This window comes from Falco cherrug, chromosome 3, assembly GCF_023634085.1.
Source record: "Falco cherrug isolate bFalChe1 chromosome 3, bFalChe1.pri, whole genome shotgun sequence".
NCBI classification, from domain to species: domain Eukaryota; kingdom Metazoa; phylum Chordata; class Aves; order Falconiformes; family Falconidae; genus Falco; species Falco cherrug.
This window is the reverse complement of record NC_073699.1, coordinates 112,236,706-112,256,717: the sequence shown is the minus strand read 5'-3', so window position 1 is coordinate 112,256,717 and position 20,012 is coordinate 112,236,706. Positions and strand designations below refer to the sequence as shown.

Sequence of the window (20,012 nt, the reverse complement as noted above, 5' to 3'; positions counted from 1 at the left end):
TCATTGACTTGTATTATCTAGCTTCCCACTACTAGTTCAGGACTTCAAAGGTAAGGTCAACAAACGACATGTTTTTTGATAGAATTTATATGGAAGATGGGATCTTTTCTGCTCTGCAAGAAGTCAAACAGCACATTGTCTAGGGCAAATACTGATCATTCATTTTAGCTTACAGAAGTACACATGCTCGCAGAATCAAGGCCCAAGGTCAGGAGACTTCCTATGCATGAGAACACATGGGGAAACAACAGCTCCATACTTTCATCAGCTGGCCAGGTTTGATTTTTATTTACAGGGAACAACATTCAATGTATCAACACTTGCTTTTGATTTAAAAGTCCTTACTCCTGATCACATTCATTCCTTTATAGTTAGTAACAGTAACATTCCCTCTTGCAGCTTGGCTTTGAGTCATGAATGTGGCTCTCCCGAACAGACAAGCAGGCACCAGGCTTCCTGTGAGAATGCCAGATGTCACTAAAAAATATCATAAACATAGCTGTCCCCTTGTATTTGTGTCAGTGGGAAAGATACACAGCAGTAGTATACTATGAAAGCAATGACTTGATGCATCAATATTTATAATACTTCTAGCCACCAGTACAGCAATTCTTACAAGAGCTCATCTAAGGCATGTTTTTACTCTAAGAACAGAAAATGTCACAAGAAGGAATTCAATAAAACTAGCAATAATTAAGTATGAACCAGAAGAATTGTGGAGATCGAGTTACTCCTGTAAATTTCAAGTGTTCACTTATAGTTAAATACCAATCAAAACACACAGCAAATGCTTTTAAATGTAATTACTCACTATTTTAAGAGCACCTGCAGTATGCTATTGCAAGTATTTTAACCACATTTCATTAAAAATTAAGTACAACCTGCACACTAACACTTTCTGTAAAGGTCTCAGAGTCGAAAGCACTGATGTATCATTCACAGAAGGATGGCAAGTACTACCTCCGGTTCAGGAGAGTACCATACACAGATTAAGTGACTTGCCAAGGATTATAACATAGGTAAGGGAAAAGCTACCAACCCAGGAATCTTTAAACATTAGTCCTGCCAAAGCTTCATATTAGTTCAAATAAAGTGATGTTCCATTCTCTCATGTTATTATCCTTAATATGCTTTAATGTGAGATAGCAACAAGGGACACAGGGGAAAACAGCAATGTGCAGAATTTACCAAGAACCCTCAGGTCAGAAGTATGCTCAGATTGGTTTTGATTAAAAACCATTTAATTTCTCCTCCCACTACCTGAAATTTTGCAGTGCAGATGCTACTGAACCACTGCAGTTTAAAGCTTAAGCCATAACTAGCCTACACGATGCCTGAAGACATTGTTATACCTATTTATACTTATCTACTTAACTAGATTAAGTACCAGATTAACCATACCCATCCTTTACCAGACTGCTTTTTTAACCTAAAGTATTAATCATACCGTAGTTCTTGGCATCTAGTTTTGTTAAGACAACTACTGATGGATATAGAAGGTAGCAGTGGACATGCAACTTGACACTAGGTGCCATAATGAGAAGTTTGAATTAGTGCTTTGTACATTTTTCACAGCTGCAGCATGGAGGTATTTACGTATAAATAAACCCAGCATCACACTAGCCATGTGTCTTTGTCCAGGCCTTGTGGATTTAGGCATCAGACCAAACCCACAGCTCCCCCTGCTCTGCAGCAAACAGTTGGACTGCAACACAAAGATCCCCATTCAATCATGTAGCCTGTTAGGCTCTTCCAGGCTGAAGAAGTCAGGTTTTCAGACTCTGGTAAATGCTAAATTGGCAAGTGTCCTAGCAGGCAAGGAGTGCTGCACATTCCATGCATTTTCAAGGTTGTGTTCTGTTTCCAGAAAGCAGTTGCCAAGGATGATTGATTTTGAGAGTTCAAAACCAAAACCAAACAGTGCCATTCACAAAAAAGCGGAAAATGGAAGAAGAGATTGTCTTCGCTAAAATTTCATTTTCATTCACATTTCCAGATTAAGCTAAAATGAAACAATGGACTTGCCCACTTGTGTGGGCTATTTCGCATGTTAAGCCGCACCAGTACTCAGATACACTTGTATCAGGGGAAAAACTTAAAAATCTTTTGTTCTGGCAGATTAGAAGTTTGTCTCAAAAAAAAAAGCGCCATTTGTCCAGGGTCAGACATACAGGGGCTCTAGGACATCAGTCTAGTCTTTTTCTGATCTACACTTCAGGTTGTCATAAAATCATAGTTCTAAAGTGTTCTCTGGGATCTGGCAGCACAAATACAAGGATAAGGAACCTCTCTATTCATGCTGGGCTGCTCTTGCAGCATTAGAGTGTTCTGCTGCATAGACACACAGCATCCTTATTTTTATGTGCAATCAGGACCCCATGAACTACCAAACATTGTCTTTAAGTTCACTTCAATGCATCTGGATCTGGCTGTACTATTCTTTCCCACAATTGCCCTTAAAGTCTTCTGAAATAAGTCCGTCAAAGGGTGAAGAAGGCATTCCCTTACAATAAACTATTGTAAGTTTTATCCAAGTTGGAATAAAGATAAAAGTTTTACTGATAAAGGAATACCAGCTTGCACAGAAGGGTAGAAAAGAATTATTCTTCAAAGCACTCCAAGTTAGATCCTCCCTCCACAGCAAGCCTGTTGAATCAATAACTACACATACAGATAAAAAAAATAATTTGATTTTAAGCTTACTTTTTCCTTAACAATCTAGAAATTCCAAATACATACCTCAAATCACACTCATTAACTTTGTTCAATGAGAACATAGCTTTAAAAAAAAAAGCTTTTGAAAGATTTCTACAAAGTCTACCACATCTTCTAGCAAACTGTACCAATACTTAACTATACAGTCATAAATGTTCGACTTCTCAAGATCTGAGTTAAAGCCATGTGCCGGTTCTGTTAAACTAGAGTTGTATTCACTAGCAAACTTCCCTCAATATAGTAACTATAGTCCACTAGAAAGTTAGATGGCTTTCTGCTGAGTATTTTCGGGATTTTGACATGAAGTACAGACTAGAATCAAATTATTTTTCCTGCAATAAGCCTAATTATGCACATCAGTAACACAGCTTCTCTTTGTGCTTATAGTTATACAAAACTCCAGGATGTACTTCTCCACAAATGAAGAACTGCTTTCTAGTCAAAGATTGAGTTCACAGCAAATATTTTTGTGCCTGTCTCCTCCCCATTGCTGGGCCTACATTCACAAAATAAAAAGGGAAAGAAGGACTACTTTTCCATGGCTCATCTTTCTGAAAGCATCATTAATTATAATGCAGTTCTATCGGGTAAACTTGAATTGTTTGTGCTCTGCATCTAATTTAGATCTGGACTGTTTTTCTTCTGAAATGGTCCAGCAACACTGGTATAATCCAGGTTTAGTCTTCCTAACGGAAGGTAAGATAGGAAGACACTGCAGTAACAGAAAGTAACTGCAACCTTATCTTCCAATAGGAAAGGGAACACAGTAAGAGCGATACTGATGCAACGCAGCAACAATTCCAATAAAACCTGGATAAAAACAGAAGCTCCCTCTAGTTTTTTTAGGGGGAAAAATGGCAGAAAGAATCTGTCCTTCAGAGAACTCCTCTTTATGCTTTCTGCAGAACAGGAAGCTACTGATGTTTTAAGAAAATTGTTTTCTCTGTACTACATAAGCCCTTTAAATATTTTTTCCCCACAATAAGACTGCCAGGTGGTAACAGCTTAAGGCAATACTGACCAGCAACTGAGTTAAATCATTGACTAGAAATGGATGAACCTAAACCCTTATTAAAACACTTCCTTCCTCCCTCCCTCCGGAATGACTAAACATTTTTTAACAAGGCAATTTTAAATGTACTGATGTTTGTCTTAGGAAATTAGTACTCTATGTCTCATTTGAGCTGGGAAGCAACTCCATTTCCTGCTTTTATCAACCATGTTATCCTTAACACATTCATCTAGAGTATCATGAATATTTTGCCTCATGACATTTTTGATTCATCCTATGCAGGAAACAAGGAAGGAATTAGCAGGTTCAGCAGGTGTACTCAAGGGAAAAGAGACAGGAAATGAGGAAAAGCTGACATTCCAATCTACCATTTTGCAAAAAAACCACAGGAGTTGAATAAGCAGTAACGATTGAGCATAGCATAACACATGCTAGCTTCCTTCTTGAAGCAACGTTCTCTCCTGTGCACTTAGCATGGATGCAATTTGCTGAGAAATAAGGGACAGCCAGTTGCAGAACTGTTTTCCTGCCTAATCCCATACAAACTATTTATACAAAGAGAATTGAGAAAAGTCCAAGTCTCACAATTTAGATAGAGCTTCAGAATTTGGTGGTACAAGATATTTTGACCCAAACCCCAGCTCTTAAAGGTAAGTTGTATAATAAAATGCAGCTTACTTTTTTAACAAGGCAGCCTTTGGCTTTAATAGTGAAGTAGTGAAATAACTTGCATAGTGTAATTTGGTGCATAAAGTTACCTCTGTAATCCAGAGCTGGACTTAGTCTGAGGAAACTGCTCCTGGCGCTAAAATCTGTCTCTTTGTAAGAGACAACAGTAGTCTATGCTTTCATAATCTCATGAATATTTTAACCACAACTCAGGGAGGCAATCCCTGCCATCTGTTCATTTGAACCTAGAAGTGCTGAACTTAAATCTTTAACTCATAATCATGAAGTTACTTCTTGAAAACAGGAGTTTTCTGATCACTTTTTCCATCTCACTTTGTCATGATTAATAATTAGCTTACTTCCACAATAAGCATGCTTAATTGCCTGAGTGGAAAGTAATAGAAGTACCTGAGAAAGTAAAGCACACTTGCATTTCATGCAGAAAACTAAGCAAGAATAAGAATGGTTTTAAGATTTGCTACACCTGACAAGAAGCAATGTATAAAGAAATACACAAGCAGAATACTAAAATGAAAGACTCTTCACTGCAGCCTAATAATGGAGATGCACCATGACTGCACACTCAATAAACTGTGTCCTAGCACCAGCTAGTGGCAAGAATTACTGAAGGCATTTTTACAAGAAAAATGAACATGTTCATAACAGAAAAGCTTCAGATTATTACATATTGCCTCCTAGCCATCAAGCCTCATTTATTTTAAATGCTTCCAAAAAACCCGAAGTTACAGATCTGTTTCACAGAGTACGCCTACACCATCTATACAGCACCTCAAGTGGTTTTTTGTTGATCAGTTGCTAGAAGTTGAAAGAAGCAACAGTGCAGACAACCTGATGCTTTCTCCATACTCAGCACTATTTCATCCTCAGAGCCAGCTTGACACTAAACAAGTAGTAGGTAGCCAAAACAATAGTTAAGCATTATTCATACTTTCCCTCCCACAAAGTATTGCCAACATCTTCTCTCAACATAAATATTTCTTGTGTTTAACTTAAGTTTAAGTGATTACTTCAGCTAAGAAGCTCATGGTCATCCATTTTCTGGACCCAATCCTGTAGTGCTTGAATCTGTTTACAAAGGCAGTCCTAAAATGTGCTGTAGTTTGCAATGGATACCATCCAATGTCAGTTGCTAACTTTAAATGGACCTTGTCTTTATTTCTGTGTCACTGTTGGTGTAATTAACACAGATTAATTTTAGCCAGTTAGTAGGAGTAGTACTCGGGTAATGGCTACCAAGTCCTACATAATTTACCTGATGGGCTGAAGACCTCAGCAGCTGTCACATTCTGGAGAAGGCAACATTCAAGTGAAGCATGTCTATTCAGTCTTGGACAGAAGTTATCTGTTCTTTAAAATGGAAAAGTCTTACATTCCACAGCCTATGATCAAGAGGTAGTAGATTAATTTACATGAGCAGCTAGAGAGCCCTAGGATTCATACATGGAAGACTTCTGCATCAAGAGTGACATAGTAAAATATTTGTAAGTTTCTACTTTAATGACTCCAAACTAGCAATATTAATCTCAGCTCAGAGATAAACCAGTATTTCACTCCTCTACATCCTTTCTCACCTTTTGCAAATAAGCATACAATGACACTCCTGAACTACAAATCCCTTTATCCACATAAGAAGAATAATTTGTGTCAGTACTTTGGTTATCACAGTTGAGATACACTAATGATTTCCAGAAAGAAGTGCAGCTTTGAAATTTGACAAAGATTCTGTCTGTTGGATTCTACTATAGCTTTAAAAAAAATACTTTGTCTATACTACACAGATTATCAGTTTCCTCTCAGATGCAAAAAAAGCCTTACAGCAAAACAGGAGTGAGCCACATCCAAGTTTTCCCTTTGGTAGTGTTTTGTTTCAAGTGAGGTATTGAAATAACACTTAACAGTCTATCTGTGAAAAGCAGCAGTTACTAATGAAAGAAATACATTTTTAATCAAAAGGGCATCTGCCAGATTCAACTACTTCACATAGCTCTTGCATTTCTTTAAAAGAAAGGGCATTAAACAGCAGTGTCTCTCTGGTCCACCTTTCACTTTTAAGAACTATATATTAACTGGACCACAGCAGCACAGAAAACTAGAAATTATTTTGATTATTAACAAGAAAACAGGGGAAAACATACTTGACCATAAGGTTATGGGTTCCACTACATTTGAAGTATATGGGGAAAACTGTGCTGAAGGTACACAGTTATTTCACTCACTCAAAGCATGCAGGCTAAACATATGGAACCTAGTTAGGTGACAGCTAGTTGGAAAACAATGGTGTCCAGTAACACTTGAGCAAAGCTCAGCTGTTTAGAGCAAGAGTGATGGGATAAATAAAAAAATACACAGGCTGCAAAACGACCAGTGAGACCCCTAAGGCAGAATAATTGGAACCCCCGCAGTTCAATATATGTGATACTGAGCTGACAAACCATGCCTTATGCCTCAAGTTTCTTCAGATCTTGAGGTCTTTCACACAAAGTAAAAGTTTGTGTTTGTGGACACCCCATTACCCCCTACTCTTCTGTATTAAAAGACAGTGGAAACTGGTGAAGATGATCATAGCATTTAATTCAAGTCACTGCATGAACACTACAAGGATTGTACAAAGCAATTTTACTTCCTGTTATCAAAACTCTTTTAGTTTAATGAGACCCAGTGACAGCTAGAGAGATCAAAATTGCTTTTAGACAGCTTAACAACACTCAAGTTATTTCAAGCAATTGTAAAAGCAAAGTGTATATTTTCAAAGTGATTTATTATCACACACAACATATTATTCAAGGATACCCTTATAAAAGATTCACCAAGCATTTGACATAGATACTGCTGTATTTGCAGTTTGGCTTATTTGCATCCCTTGTGTGTTTGTTTATTCTATTCTGTGCAGTGGAAGTTCCTGCATAAACTGTCAGGTTAGCACTGACTGTTACAGCCACAAACTAGTAAACATCACAGACATTCTCAACTTTACCCTAAAGAGAGCTAGAGCATTGTTAATGGGTTTGTTAACATTCAGATTTTTACTATTAATTCATCATTGTAATGCAGGGGCTGGGTTGTGGGCAGACACACTCAATACAGTATTTTGGAAGCTTTTGATAGGATTGCTAGCAGATGGAAGTACGATACCTCTTTCTGCTCACTTTTCTTTTATGCTTTATCTTTTCTTCATATTACTTCTGTCATCCTGAATTTTGGAAATAAAAAGAACCTGCTGTAAGACATAAATGGAAATGCTATACTAAGCAGTATTAAATGAGAACCTTTTACTACGCCTATAGTAGCAATGCCTACAATTTAAAAGGAAGTTTCTTGGTCAGAAGTGACTTAAGGCATTGAGTACCCTTTTATTCTTTGAAAAACCTTGGAGGATGTTACAAGCTAAAAAATGCAAATATCAAGCCTAGAAGAGACCGTGCATCCATCTGGACAAAAATGGAAATACGTAAAACACATACAACAGTATATTTGCTACCAAATGGCTTCGGAAATACTATGGGAAGATAAGGACTAGACTGAGCTCATTCTGATAATAATGTTAAAATTGTTAGTTACCAAAATTAATGATAAATTGACAGCACTAGACAAGTTTTTCCTACTTTTTGTAGTCATACACAGCTACATTTCACACATTATTTAGAGTATTACTGTTTTCTACACTGAAAATTCTGACTGAAATTAACACTTCTTTAAAAGACCTGCAATTTTAAGTTCCTTAGTTTGTAAATAAATGTAAATCAATCTAAAAACCTAGCCTGTCTTAGAGAGTGATTAGCAAACTCTTCCACATTTAGGATCTTTGTTTCAACTTACTCTCTTCTAATTAAGTCTTATTAGCTAACAGACAAAAAACTTTAAAAGTCTAAATAACATAGATTGTCTTAGGATTCAAAAAGTCTTCTAACATTTATAATATAAACCTTCCAAAAAACTATGAACTTGATCAAGAAATGTATTAGCTTTTGTTATCATGAAATTATATATTATCAGCAATTATATACACAACCCCAAACAATTGGAATGAGTCATCTGAGAAAATACTATGCCTACTTTTCAGGTGCTCCTTCTTTATCTACAACATAATAAGAGTATGACAAAAAACATCTAACAGAATAAGTAGTAAGTGTTAAAAACAACACAGGACTAGGTAACTTTCATAATTGATTATATAAATAATTTCAGATTTGTTTAGCATCGTATTTCTACACAGTAAGAAACAAAATTATGCTTCTGAGTCAAAATAATTTAAGGCTTAAACCCTATCCATTAAAAAGCTATTTAAGAAAAACCATTCATGTCAAAAATATATCAAAGTATCTTTAAAAAAATCTTCAATTAAGACAAGAAAATAATTTCAGCTATATACCATTCCTACTCTCAGTACAAAAAGCCCAAAAACTGTTAAAAAAACTAAAACCCAAACAACCCCAAAAACCACAAAACTAGAGAGAGGGAAAAAAAAAAAAAAAAAAAAAGAAAAAAAAAAACCAACCCCAACCTCACTGAAAGTGACTCTAATAGCCTAAAAACACTGTAGCCTTCCACCATGACTTTTAAAGGAGCATCCTCCAATCAGTAGCAGGGTGAGTCTTCAAATTAAGTGTCTGAAGAACCACTACAGCCTTGACCAGGAAGGAGTAAATATGTAGTATCAGTACTTGATCAAAAGCCTTTACTGCTTTTAGTCTTAAATAAGTGAGTAAACATTAATACTGTAGTATTTAACTTGGGGGGTGAAACCAAACACCACAGCAAAATAAAACTCAGTTCAAAGGAAGTGTTAAAAGTATCTGTGTTTCACAGCTAGTGCTAGAAATTTTTGGGTTACCTTGTTCACACCTACTGTGTCTTGTTTACAACCTCAGAAACACCACCTCTAGAATATGGGAGGGGGAGCTAATGTAGTAAGGCAATAGGCTAATTTATGTTTTTAAAAAGAGGTGTGTTTTGAGTGCTCTTGGAAACTTTTTCTACAGCTATAAATATGTTAGGTAAAGGAAAGTTATAACTTGTTCTGTTTTCTTTTTCTCTGTTATAAGGCTCTAACATGTAAAATGGAGCCTTGTTTCTTTTTTAAATAGCCCCAAACTTACACAGGTATAATTAGTCTACTTATAAAATTAAATGATACAGTTAAATCATAAATAAATTAATTTAGCCTAATAAGTTTAAGTAGTTTAAACATATTTATATGAGGATTTGTTACTGTTAAAATCAGAAGTTTCAAAGCTGATTTTGGTATACCGAAGCAAAACTTTAAAATATAAAGTGAGTATTCCAGTGGTGAAGACCACTGAGTCATGTTGGTTTTCAGTCCGCTGTCGCCTGGCAGAGTTAAGCACTACCACAGAGGTATTCAAATGTAGCTTCGGAGTGTGCGTTTTCCTTGCTTGAAAGGCTATCTTTGTAGTTATGTTTGTTGGAAATATGGTAGAATGTTTTAAAAAGCTTCAGTTTGACTAGAGTGGGTAGCCAGGTGGTTTAGTTGGTTACTTGCTGAGGATAGCTTCATGGAACGGGATTCCTCTGCCCTGGTACTATTGTGTGTGCTTTGGGTGCCCAAGGTTATCGATAAGCTTTAATGTTACTCCTTGGTGTACATGCACAATGAACATGAAAACCAAATAAAGAAATGAAAAATATTTCTGAACTTTAGACCTTTAACTGTATTAATGCCTTGCATCCATGAGTTTCAGGCAGGGCGTTTTCCTCTGAGGAAAAATGACAAATTCTTAACATTTCCCTGTTAAAAAAAAAATAAATAAATCGTAGTCCAGGAGGATTACATCTCCTTCAGAGTATTACACATACAAAACTCAAGTGAGAGAAAATTATTTTGCTCTACAAATTAAAGAAAGGGAGACACTGTTAGCCTTGCAACACAAACACAAATATCCCCCAGGAGGTGCCTGTGTTTCGTGGTTGGTTTGGTTTTTTTTCCTCTCAGGTACTTGCTCAGGAATTACAGTGCGGTTCGGTTTGCACGGGACAGCACAAACGGGTCAGAGCCGCCAGTGCCAGCCCGGGAAACAGCCCCAGGGGCCAGCCAGGCTCTTCCCCTCCAGGTCGTCAAGTAATTTCCCCTCAGCCGCCGATTTTATTGTACGTTTTCAGTCACCGGCGATAAAACCACCTCCCTGAGGAGCTGCGTGACTACGAAAATAAGAAAAACAGACGGGGGAAAATTAAATAAATAGGGAAAGAGAACCTGCTCGTCTGCACAGCTCATTGTCTGGGATGAGGGCGGTGGCTCGAGGCCGCGGTGCAGGGGCCGGCTCCGGCAGGCGGGATGGGCTGAGGGGGGCTCGGGGCAACACCGGGCGTGAAGCGGCGGGGCGGGGGGCGGCCCCGCTCTGGAGGGGGTCCCGCGGCGGGGGGACCTGCCCGCTGGCCTCCCCCCAACGTCACTTCCGAGGCTGGAGACAAAATGGCGCCCGAACGGTGCCGGAGCTGAGGCCGCTCCGCGCCGCTCCCAGCCGGGCCGCAGGCGGCAGCGGCGCAGGTGAGGAGGAGGAGGCGGCGGGTCCCACCGTGTGCTGCCCGCGGGAGCCGCCGCGCCGGAGGGCGGGCCGGGCCGTGGGGCGGTGGGCAGAGCCGGGGGCGCGGCTGCCAGGGGGCCCGGCGCGGGAGGAGGGGACGGCGGCGGCGGCCCGGCCCGCAGAGCAGCCTCCTTCGGGGGTGGAGCCGCCCGGGGTGCCCACGGGAAGGTGGCGGCCGCAGGTGCGAGGAGGGAGCGCGAAGCCGCGGGAGCCTGAGGGAGAGGGGCGCTCTGGGGGGCCGCAGGGGCCGTTCGGTGGAGCGTGCAGCTTTCCCAGGTGTTTGTCTGGCAGGCGCTGCCCGGGAGGCGTCAGCCGGTGAAGTGGAACCCTGCGGCCGTGGCCAGCCCGCCGGTGGGACACGCTGCCGTGTTCCCGCCGGCGTGTGGGCGAGCTGCGCGCCCGAGGGCTGGCGGCAGGGTGCCTCGCAGGGGGGCATGTCAGGGTTGGTTTCCTCACGGGGAACGTCCTTCCTAGGCCGTGTCATGGAAATCGGAGGTTTCTTCATGATGGCACAGTGGTAGCGTGGGGACGTATGTTTGGGGTGAGCAGGAGAACGTGTGTTTAGGACCACTCGAGAAGTGTCTTCAAGTACGTGCGTGTCTGGAGCCAGTGCAGCGTGTGTAGCGGCACTGATGGCTCGTGTGCCAGCACGTAGCTGAAGTCTAGTATAAAGTTTGTAGTGGTTTCAAATTCATATGAAGCAGCAAAATTTCCATTTTGTGCTAGTAAAGAAAACTTCAAATTGTTCTCAGCTGCTGAGGAAGGAAGGGAAGGTGATGTGGTTTGCACCTGCTATCTGATGATTCGGTGGCAAGAGAAGTATTTTTTTTAATGTTCCGTTTGAGTAATCAGTGGGCAGCTCTTGGAAACAACAGGGCTGCTTGCATCTCTGTGCTGCTCCGGTTTGCTGTTCCCAGTCTGTGCTCTTGACTTCGGGTGTGTTACTTGGATGCAAAAGTCTTTTTCAGTTTATTCACACATACTAAGTAGATTAGGAGGACTGGAGATGTACAGCAGTGTAGTATGTAATTACTATGTTGCTGCCTTTTGACACTTGCCACATTCTAATAAAAATGATGTGCCCGTTAAGAATTCAGAAATGCTCTCCGTGTTACAGACAGGCCTCCACTCTTCCAGCGGTTGAAACATGTGATGGTGAATCAGTGATAGCATGGGCACTCTGCAGACAGAGAACTGCATCATTGGTAGATGAGGGGAGTAACTTTTAACAAACGAAACAACTACTGCACTTGCAGAGACAGCAACGAGAACCAGGTAGTAGTAGTACCTCTTGGTTTTAAAGCAATGCAGATTGGTGAGGGCAGCAGTGTCTCACCAGCCTGTCTGCCCATGGCATAGACTGTAAAAATGAGGCCAAATTTCACCTATAGTAAAACCCTAGTTATGTTAAATAAAAGACAAATCATCATTCTGGGTAAAATATCTTGGGTAGAAATGCTATGATGAGTAAGGTGTTGGGAGGTTCCTGAATTGATGCCTGTTTAGTGTATATATGGAGGTCTGAAGAACAGCCTGCCAGAGTGGCATGGAAGATGGGGGAAGGACGCTGAAGTATACTTATGTACATTTGTGTAACTCGCCCTTATTTTTCTACTTGAATATTTGCTTGAAAATGGCAGGGAAGTAAAGCAGAAAGTCAAAGCGAGCAATTGTTTTTCTGTAAAAACTAAAATGGCTCTTGAATCCTCCAAATGCAGTGATGTCCCCATTTCACTGTTTTGCTTAAAAGCCTTGATCCTTAGGGGTAAACAAGTAATGGTATATAAAAAGGACTTCTCAATATTGTTACTTACTAGGCGGCTGGCTGTTGAAAACAGAAGTTCAGAGAGGTTTAGTGGTGATCAGTGTGGTAACTTCTGTATCATTGGTATCCAGTTGACAGTTTATTTGCAGTGTGCCTGCAAGACCTCTGAAATGAGGATCTCAACCAGAAAAAAACCCAATAAATTAGTCTATGGCTTACAGCAATAGTACCTTGATCATCATGAGTCACTTGCTTACTGGTGGAGACTGGAGACTGCTAGTTGTATTTTTTTTAATCAGGGATTTATAAACAGCTGGAGTTCATAAATACTGGATATCTGCGTTGGCATACATTTTTAAAGTACTGCAATATATTTGCTGTTGAACTTGTTAGCATGTGAAAGGGCAGATACTATCCTGATACTTAGTGACTCCCCCCCCCTCCATGAAAAAATTTCTTTTACCACTGTGTTTTCTCTGATTGTATTATTTCTTCTCTGCCTCTGTATCAGACATGCCTGTAGTCAAAAGTGGGAGACTGAGTCCTGCATTGTAAAAAGAAATGACTGATAGGACTTCTTCACGTAGTAGGAAATCAGCAATATACTTCTCTGAGGAATTTTTCATTTGCATTTACTGTCTGTGCAAGTAGAATTAAAAGTGTACTTATGTGTGAAGATTGGAATGGTACTTCTGTATATTTGCAGTTGTTAGAGACTTGCTATTTTTTGTTGACTTCTCCCGACTACTTGCTGTTTAATTAATAAACTTGGGTTTTATTTTTGTGTTGGTGGTTTCTTGGTTATCTGAATAAACTTTTCTAAGGTGTAACAGTTTATTTTGGTTACATGGCAGTAAGCAAAGCCTTGTTTTCTTAATGGAAGATTTTGGTGTTCAGAAAATAATTGTTTGCCCATTTTTTTTCTCCATTATTATTCTAGCAGTCTTGAGTAACCGAAAATGTATGTGCAACTAAATGCCCATAGCTAGTGCTTCTTGTTTCCATCAAATACTTATTTTAATATTTCAGAGTTAACACGAACTTAATTTTATTTTATAAGCTTTGTTTCACCTAATACTTGGAAATTTTGTGGGTTAGAGTATTTCAGTATTGAACTGAAAAAATGTAAATATCCTGATGATAAAAAATTAATAAAATATAATGTGCTTCAACTAAAAAATAAACAAAAAATAGCACTGCAGTATCCCTGCCTGAAACCGTGGTCATTAGGAAAGCAGACTTGAGACTTTCAGGTTTTGTTCTGTAATGAACGTGTTTTCATCAGAGCAGTAACATAATGCATGTCCTGTTTTTAGCTTCCAAAATAGGATTGATAGTCTTATACCTGGTTTTTCTTTTCTCTGAATTGGAAGCAACATTCTCTTCCAACGTAAGTTTTGCTTCTGGAATTTAAAAAAACACAAACCAAAACACCCCACATACAGAAGCGATAAATGTAGCTTATAAAATCAGAAGATAGACTATTCAGTAAAACCTGGGAATGCATACTAGAAGTACCATTTGAATCAGTTTGAAAAAGATCATCTGTAATATTGGTTTTGTACAAAATTACTTGCTCTTGTTTGCAAACTTTATTCCCAGTAACTTGTATTTTTTGTAAAGGAATATTTAAAATTAAGTGTAGAATTCAGAAATAAGGTAAAAATATTTTTTGTTTCAAGCATTTAATTTTAACATGACTACGGTGTTGCTGTAAATATGAATGCCTTGTATATTCCTATCCAAATAAATATTATTTGTTGCCTAACAGTGAGCCTTTCTAAATATACTTTTCTGAAACTCTTAAGATTATGTGATGCAGTACGTCATCTTCTCATGTGTTTGTTTCCTGGATGCTTTAATGGTTTGAGAAAGTACACAGTATTTTTGTACTCACAAGATAAACAGTGGTAGGTAGTGGTTTGAAATAAATATGGCTTGACAATGTTTTCTGGAAATCAATTAAAATTCAGGTTACTGTACTGGTGAGTGTGCGTCATGTTTGGCATAGAACCTTTATCTTTTCTTAGGGACTTCAGTGAATCTTCAGAGTTTACTGTGGTAGATGTAATTAACAATATTGAGGTCTTCGATAGATGCAGCTGGATGTTCTTGAGTTTTGAGGAAAGGTTGAATTGAAATAGTTGTTGCCTCTCTTTTGATGGAGCTTCTGATGTGACTTTTTCAAAGTACTAACACCGTTGTAGACTGTTGCTAACCTTAAAACTGATTTAATGTGGTCATTATCACTTCTTTTAAATTAATATATCACAATTCCCCTAATGACAAATCAGAGCAGTATCATTTTCTTTGGGGCTTTCCTGGAAAAACTTGCATTGGACTTCACTGTGTGTAGCTAAGAAAGTCGTTAATGTAGGAAGTGAAAGCTTGTTCGTGCTTGCAGTGACAAGAGTAAGTACAGTGTTGGTAGTCATTGATCATACAGGGAACTAATATTTGTGCAGCAGTTGAGAATTTGTTTAATATTTTCTTGGTTTTGTTGAACTTTATGTACTAAAAGTTAAACCCCAAATCTAGTGTTACGGATACCTTGTCTTTCCAAGGTTTCATTTAGGCAGAAAGAAAGCTAGTGACTGTACGTAAGTCTGTGTACAATTGTGTGTCCCCCACGCCCCATCATCATCCCTGTCCCCCTGCCCAGTGCTATTAATCTTGCTTTCCGTATAGTTGAGTTCATTGTTAATAAAACAGGTAACATGGAGAAAGGAAAAATGGGGAAATATTTTCAGGCATTTTTTCAGTTAGAGAGTTCATACGTGTAACTTGTCAGAACTGCAGGAATAAAATTCTAAGATTAAATGTATGTTTTAAGCTAATAGCTTTACAAATAGCTGAAGCTTTTGGTTTACTGTAGCTTAATTGCTCATGTAACTGCATTTTGTGGTAACTGGTTTCTCTGGTTGCTTGTAGCTGAAAGAGTATAGAGTAATGTGCCGTCTGTTAGGAATCTAACTAAACTGTGTTATGTGAATGTTTAAGGACATCAGTATGGTAAAATTTGTCATTTTCTCTGAAGAAATACCCTTGAGAGGTTTGGATATAGCCAGTTCTGTAAAAGCTGAATAAAGCATTTATAAAATTTGTGAAAATACCAGGCTTAGTTTTTGTTTTCAAAATTCTTTGAAAACAATTTTAATTCTAAGCAAAATAGTTTTGAATTAGTATGTGAAATGCAATAAAAGTGTATTTTTACTACTTAAACGAAACAAAGTAAAAAAAAAAAGTGTCGACTTTTCAAAATTTTCACAGATTTATTTAACAACTCTGGTAAGAAAGCTCAGCTTAGAGGAACTTCTCAGCTTGGTAGGACTTTCCTTTAGGATTGATCCCTTCATCCCATCACTTAATTGATATTTACTTGCTGTCTCTCAAATTCTTTATGTTTAGTAGTGATGGTGTTGGATGTTTGTTTCTGTAAGACAGTGCTTTAAGTCTTCATTGTCTTTACACAGCTAGAGTTCTGGGCTAAATGCCTTCCTCTTGTAGCCAGTGTTGAAAATGACATATATGCTTCAGATGACTGTCATTTACCACAGTGTAAGGTATGTGCGCTTCTTAGGATAGGTTTTCTAAATCACTTTTCAGAACCATGATGGAAAATGGTTATGTGAACAGTTAAGCCCTTGTCATTGAGGGACTGATAATCTTCAGTGAGAGGGAGGAGAGAAGGTAGAAATAGGCAGCTGGAGACAATAACCACTTACACTCATATGCTACAGCCATAACAGCTCATCAGGGTGCACTTTAAAATCATGCCAATAAAAGGTTTGTGCTTTTGTTGCCTTTATGTGAATAGTTGTCTTTCGTGTTGTAGCCAAGTATGGAAAACCAAGACATTTGTTGCTAAAAATAAGTTGTTTTTCACACTAGGAAATGTTTTGATGCCTCTCTTGCTATCCAAAACATTTCATGTATAAATTGACATTGTGTGTGTATTGTCCCAATGAACAATGAATAAGAGCACTGGATTTTTCTGCTATTCCGGCCTCACCTCAACTACAGAAGTTTATACTGACTCCAGTTTTTACTTTTCCTTAATCAGCATTTCCAAGTGCTAAGGCCACTTTCAGCAGATGACAGGCAGTCTGTGCCTCGAATTTCAGAAACCATTTGCCTAAAGCACTTGTGTAAAAATGTCTGAAGTAGAAATCATGTTTGTCAGGAAGGAAAATCAAGGCTGAGGGAAGTAAAGGGTGTGTGGAAGATGCATGAGAAACAACTGTGTGCTAGTGCATGAGAAATGTAGAGCCAAAGGGACGTTACTGTCATGGCAAGATTTAACAGTCTCAGGAGCGACTGTAACTCGCAATGAAACCTGTGGAGCATTCCTGACTGCTTGGTAGTTTCTTGGTGTCACATATATTCTCTCTCAGTAGAGGAAATTCTAGAAATTAATTGCTTGGAATGCATCATTCCTAGGAATTGATTTGTATTTGGCAGATGTACTGAAATAAGTTAGAAAGTTGTAAAAGTACATTCCAAAAGGAGTGCTTTTCTTCAGATGTTTAAAGCTGTTCAGATGGAGCTCCTCATCCCGTAGCTGGTCTTTGCTGGCAAACTAAATCCCACAGAACAAGTTGCAAAAGTGGAACTGAAATACAAACGTTTCAGCTCTTGGTCTAAATGCTCATGTGATAGGGAAATATTAGAACCAAAGGAGTTAATCCTGGAAGGGCTGTATACAACATAAATATCCTTTTCAAGGGTGTTTTTGTTTTTCTTACAAATTTCTTAAGCAATGCAACATTTGTATGACACTGGGAAGTATTTTCATTGTTACGCAGCATTAAGAATTCTTACAGTGCAAGGATGTGAAGGATTATATGAATTTTTTTTGAGTATTTATTGGGAGTATATTTTGCTTCAATGTAGTTTATATTACATGTTAGTATTTATACAAAGTACTTAGCAAAAAACCAGTGGTTCATTGCTATAATAAGAAAACCAAAGACAGGGAAGAAATAGCAGTACTTGAATAAAGAGCTTTAAGTGATTAGGCACCGGTTAACCCCCCAAAAAGGGTGTGTGTTTATTGGAAATTCTGGGTGACACCAGGAAGGGTAGTTTCCAATGTAACTTGCAATAATGCTTTTTTGTGTGTATTAAAAAAAAAAAAAGTGAGTTGATTAGTCTAGACTCTCAGATACAGCATCATTCTGATAACTTCTGTGTTGTCATGAGTTTCCAAATTTGATGACTGCTTGAACTAGGATTTTTTTGTTTGAAACATTTTGAAATCTCAGGCTTCTGTTAAACAAGAACGCCAAATGCATTAGTGTAATAAAATATGTTAATGAAAGGCTCAGTTTAAAGGATTTCCTATTTCTGATATGGGAGAGTAGAAACTCAGATGCATGCATTTTGTTAATTTGAAAACCACTTAAGGTCTTTCATAATGCTTTGATACTAAATTTTAAAGAGATCTGACTGCTAGAGATCTTAAAAATACTCAGTCTCAAACAAGCTAACTTGTTTTTGAAAACAATCATACTTGAGCTCATTTCTGCTGCATCATCATTTAGAACTGGGAGAAAGATTAATGATGGATACCCGTCTTGCGATTAAATATATACATCGGAGCTATAACAACAAAACTGTAGCTTGGAGCAGATGTTTTTACAAAGCATTGTGCTCCTTTGTGACAAATACTTTAGGAAGAGAAACTAGAGGTCTGTGTGTACTTTCAATTCAATGTAAACTTGTAGGTAGGTACGTGTTACAATTGTCTGTTTTTCTTTTTAGGGCTCATGTAATCACAGGAGTTTCTTTGTTGTGTGTATCTTTTCAGAACACAACAGGAATTCAAAATGAATCAGGTGAGTATAAAAGTAAGACTTTATCAAAATACCTAGGTGTTAGAACAGTTAATTATTAATAAGAAAAGTAAATAATCCACTAAAAAAGAAATGTTCTTTAAAGTCTTCAGTGCGATTAAATTTCATAATCCTCCTTGCCACAATGTGTATGCTTGTAAGATTTATTTTATTTCATGGATTTAAGTTTTTTGTGTGTGAATTCCCTTTAGCAACATGTAAGTTATTACTGCTGGCGCCTCTTATAAGAACACCTCTCCAGAAAAATCTATTTCAACCTGAGGCTTTTGGTAATAACTCAGCTCCTTATAAAAGTGGCTTGAAAATTGAAGACTTCCTTTTTTTTTGTTTGTTTTTAACCACTTTGCCATTTCAAATGTCCAGTGAACAACGTGTCACACAAACTGATTGATCAGGAAGTTTCACACTTTCCTGGAACCCTACGTATTTCCCTAGCATCAAGTGAAAAGACCGAGAAAGCGCATTTCTCTTGTGCTGCGGTACTCTACTATATTGATGCAAGAATATCCTGATTGGAGGGTGTTGTTTTAATCAGTGCCAGGTGTACATGATTTTATTTTACATTTGTCTATCCAAGTAGGAATTATCCATCTGGTTGTTTGTCATGCACAATTGTATTACTTAAAGATACTTACAGGAAAAGCGTATGTCGCCTTAAACTTTTCTCATAAGTGCTTCTCTTTTGGATGGTCTTATGATGTCCCTTTGGCATGGGAGTGTGAATGTAGGATATTAACTGAAGGAATGCCATTTTTAATTTGCTAAAAAAGGCAGCTATGATCAGAAGCTTTCTTAGCCAAAAACAACCACGGTACAGAGTCTTGTAAAATGCTTTGTATACTTTTTTTATTGATACCTATATCTAATGTGTGCTTTTATTTCCCTTTATGCCCTTATTTGATCTTCAGCAGTTTTGAATTGAATACAGTTAGCATCTTGCTGAAGTATGTTTTCACTGAAGCTGTAGAAGTATATATATAATATAAATAATTACAGTGTGAAATGGGTTGGTGGGATGTTTCTTGTTGCTTTTTTCCTTTGATTTAAAGTAAAAAATTTTCAATATGTATGTGCATATTTTAAAAGTGAAAAGCAAAATATAATCTTTATTAGAGCCTTGAAATACGTATTGTTAAAATACATATTTATACAATACCTATACACAAATATAAATTATCATCTGTATAATGCAAATGACATTTACATTTGCACACTTCTAAGCATTAGTAGTCTAGTTTGGGGTAGCTTGGTTATCTATTGCTTCATGATTTATTTCTCTTGAGACTTAACATTTTTTAACCTCTGAGGTTTGTTTTGAATGTGCTCAGTGGCATGAAGTGAACAGTTGCTCTGTCTGCTTGAGTAACAATCCCGCTTCGTTAGACGTTATGATAATCTTGGGATTGTGCTAAAGTTCTGAAAGCTGTAGATCC

The 20,012-nt window shown here is 38.1% G+C and overlaps 1 protein-coding gene across 6 annotated transcripts in view; it reads left to right on the top strand.

The window, feature by feature from the left end:
* Positions 1–10,639: 10,639 nt before the first annotated feature.
* Positions 10,640–20,012, top strand: part of PRDM2 (PR/SET domain 2) — a 73,590-nt gene continuing 64,217 nt past the window's right edge. Inside the window, exons 1-2 of one of the 6 annotated variants that reach the window (XM_055704012.1) lie at positions 10,640–10,922; positions 18,488–18,561. In XM_055704012.1, the coding sequence (XP_055559987.1) occupies positions 18,553–18,561 (9 nt within the window). In that variant the 5' untranslated portion in view covers positions 10,640–10,922; positions 18,488–18,552. The remainder of the gene's footprint in view (positions 10,923–18,487; positions 18,562–20,012) is intronic. The other 5 variants (XM_055704014.1, XM_055704013.1, XM_055704016.1 and 2 more) reach the window with 5 other exon arrangements.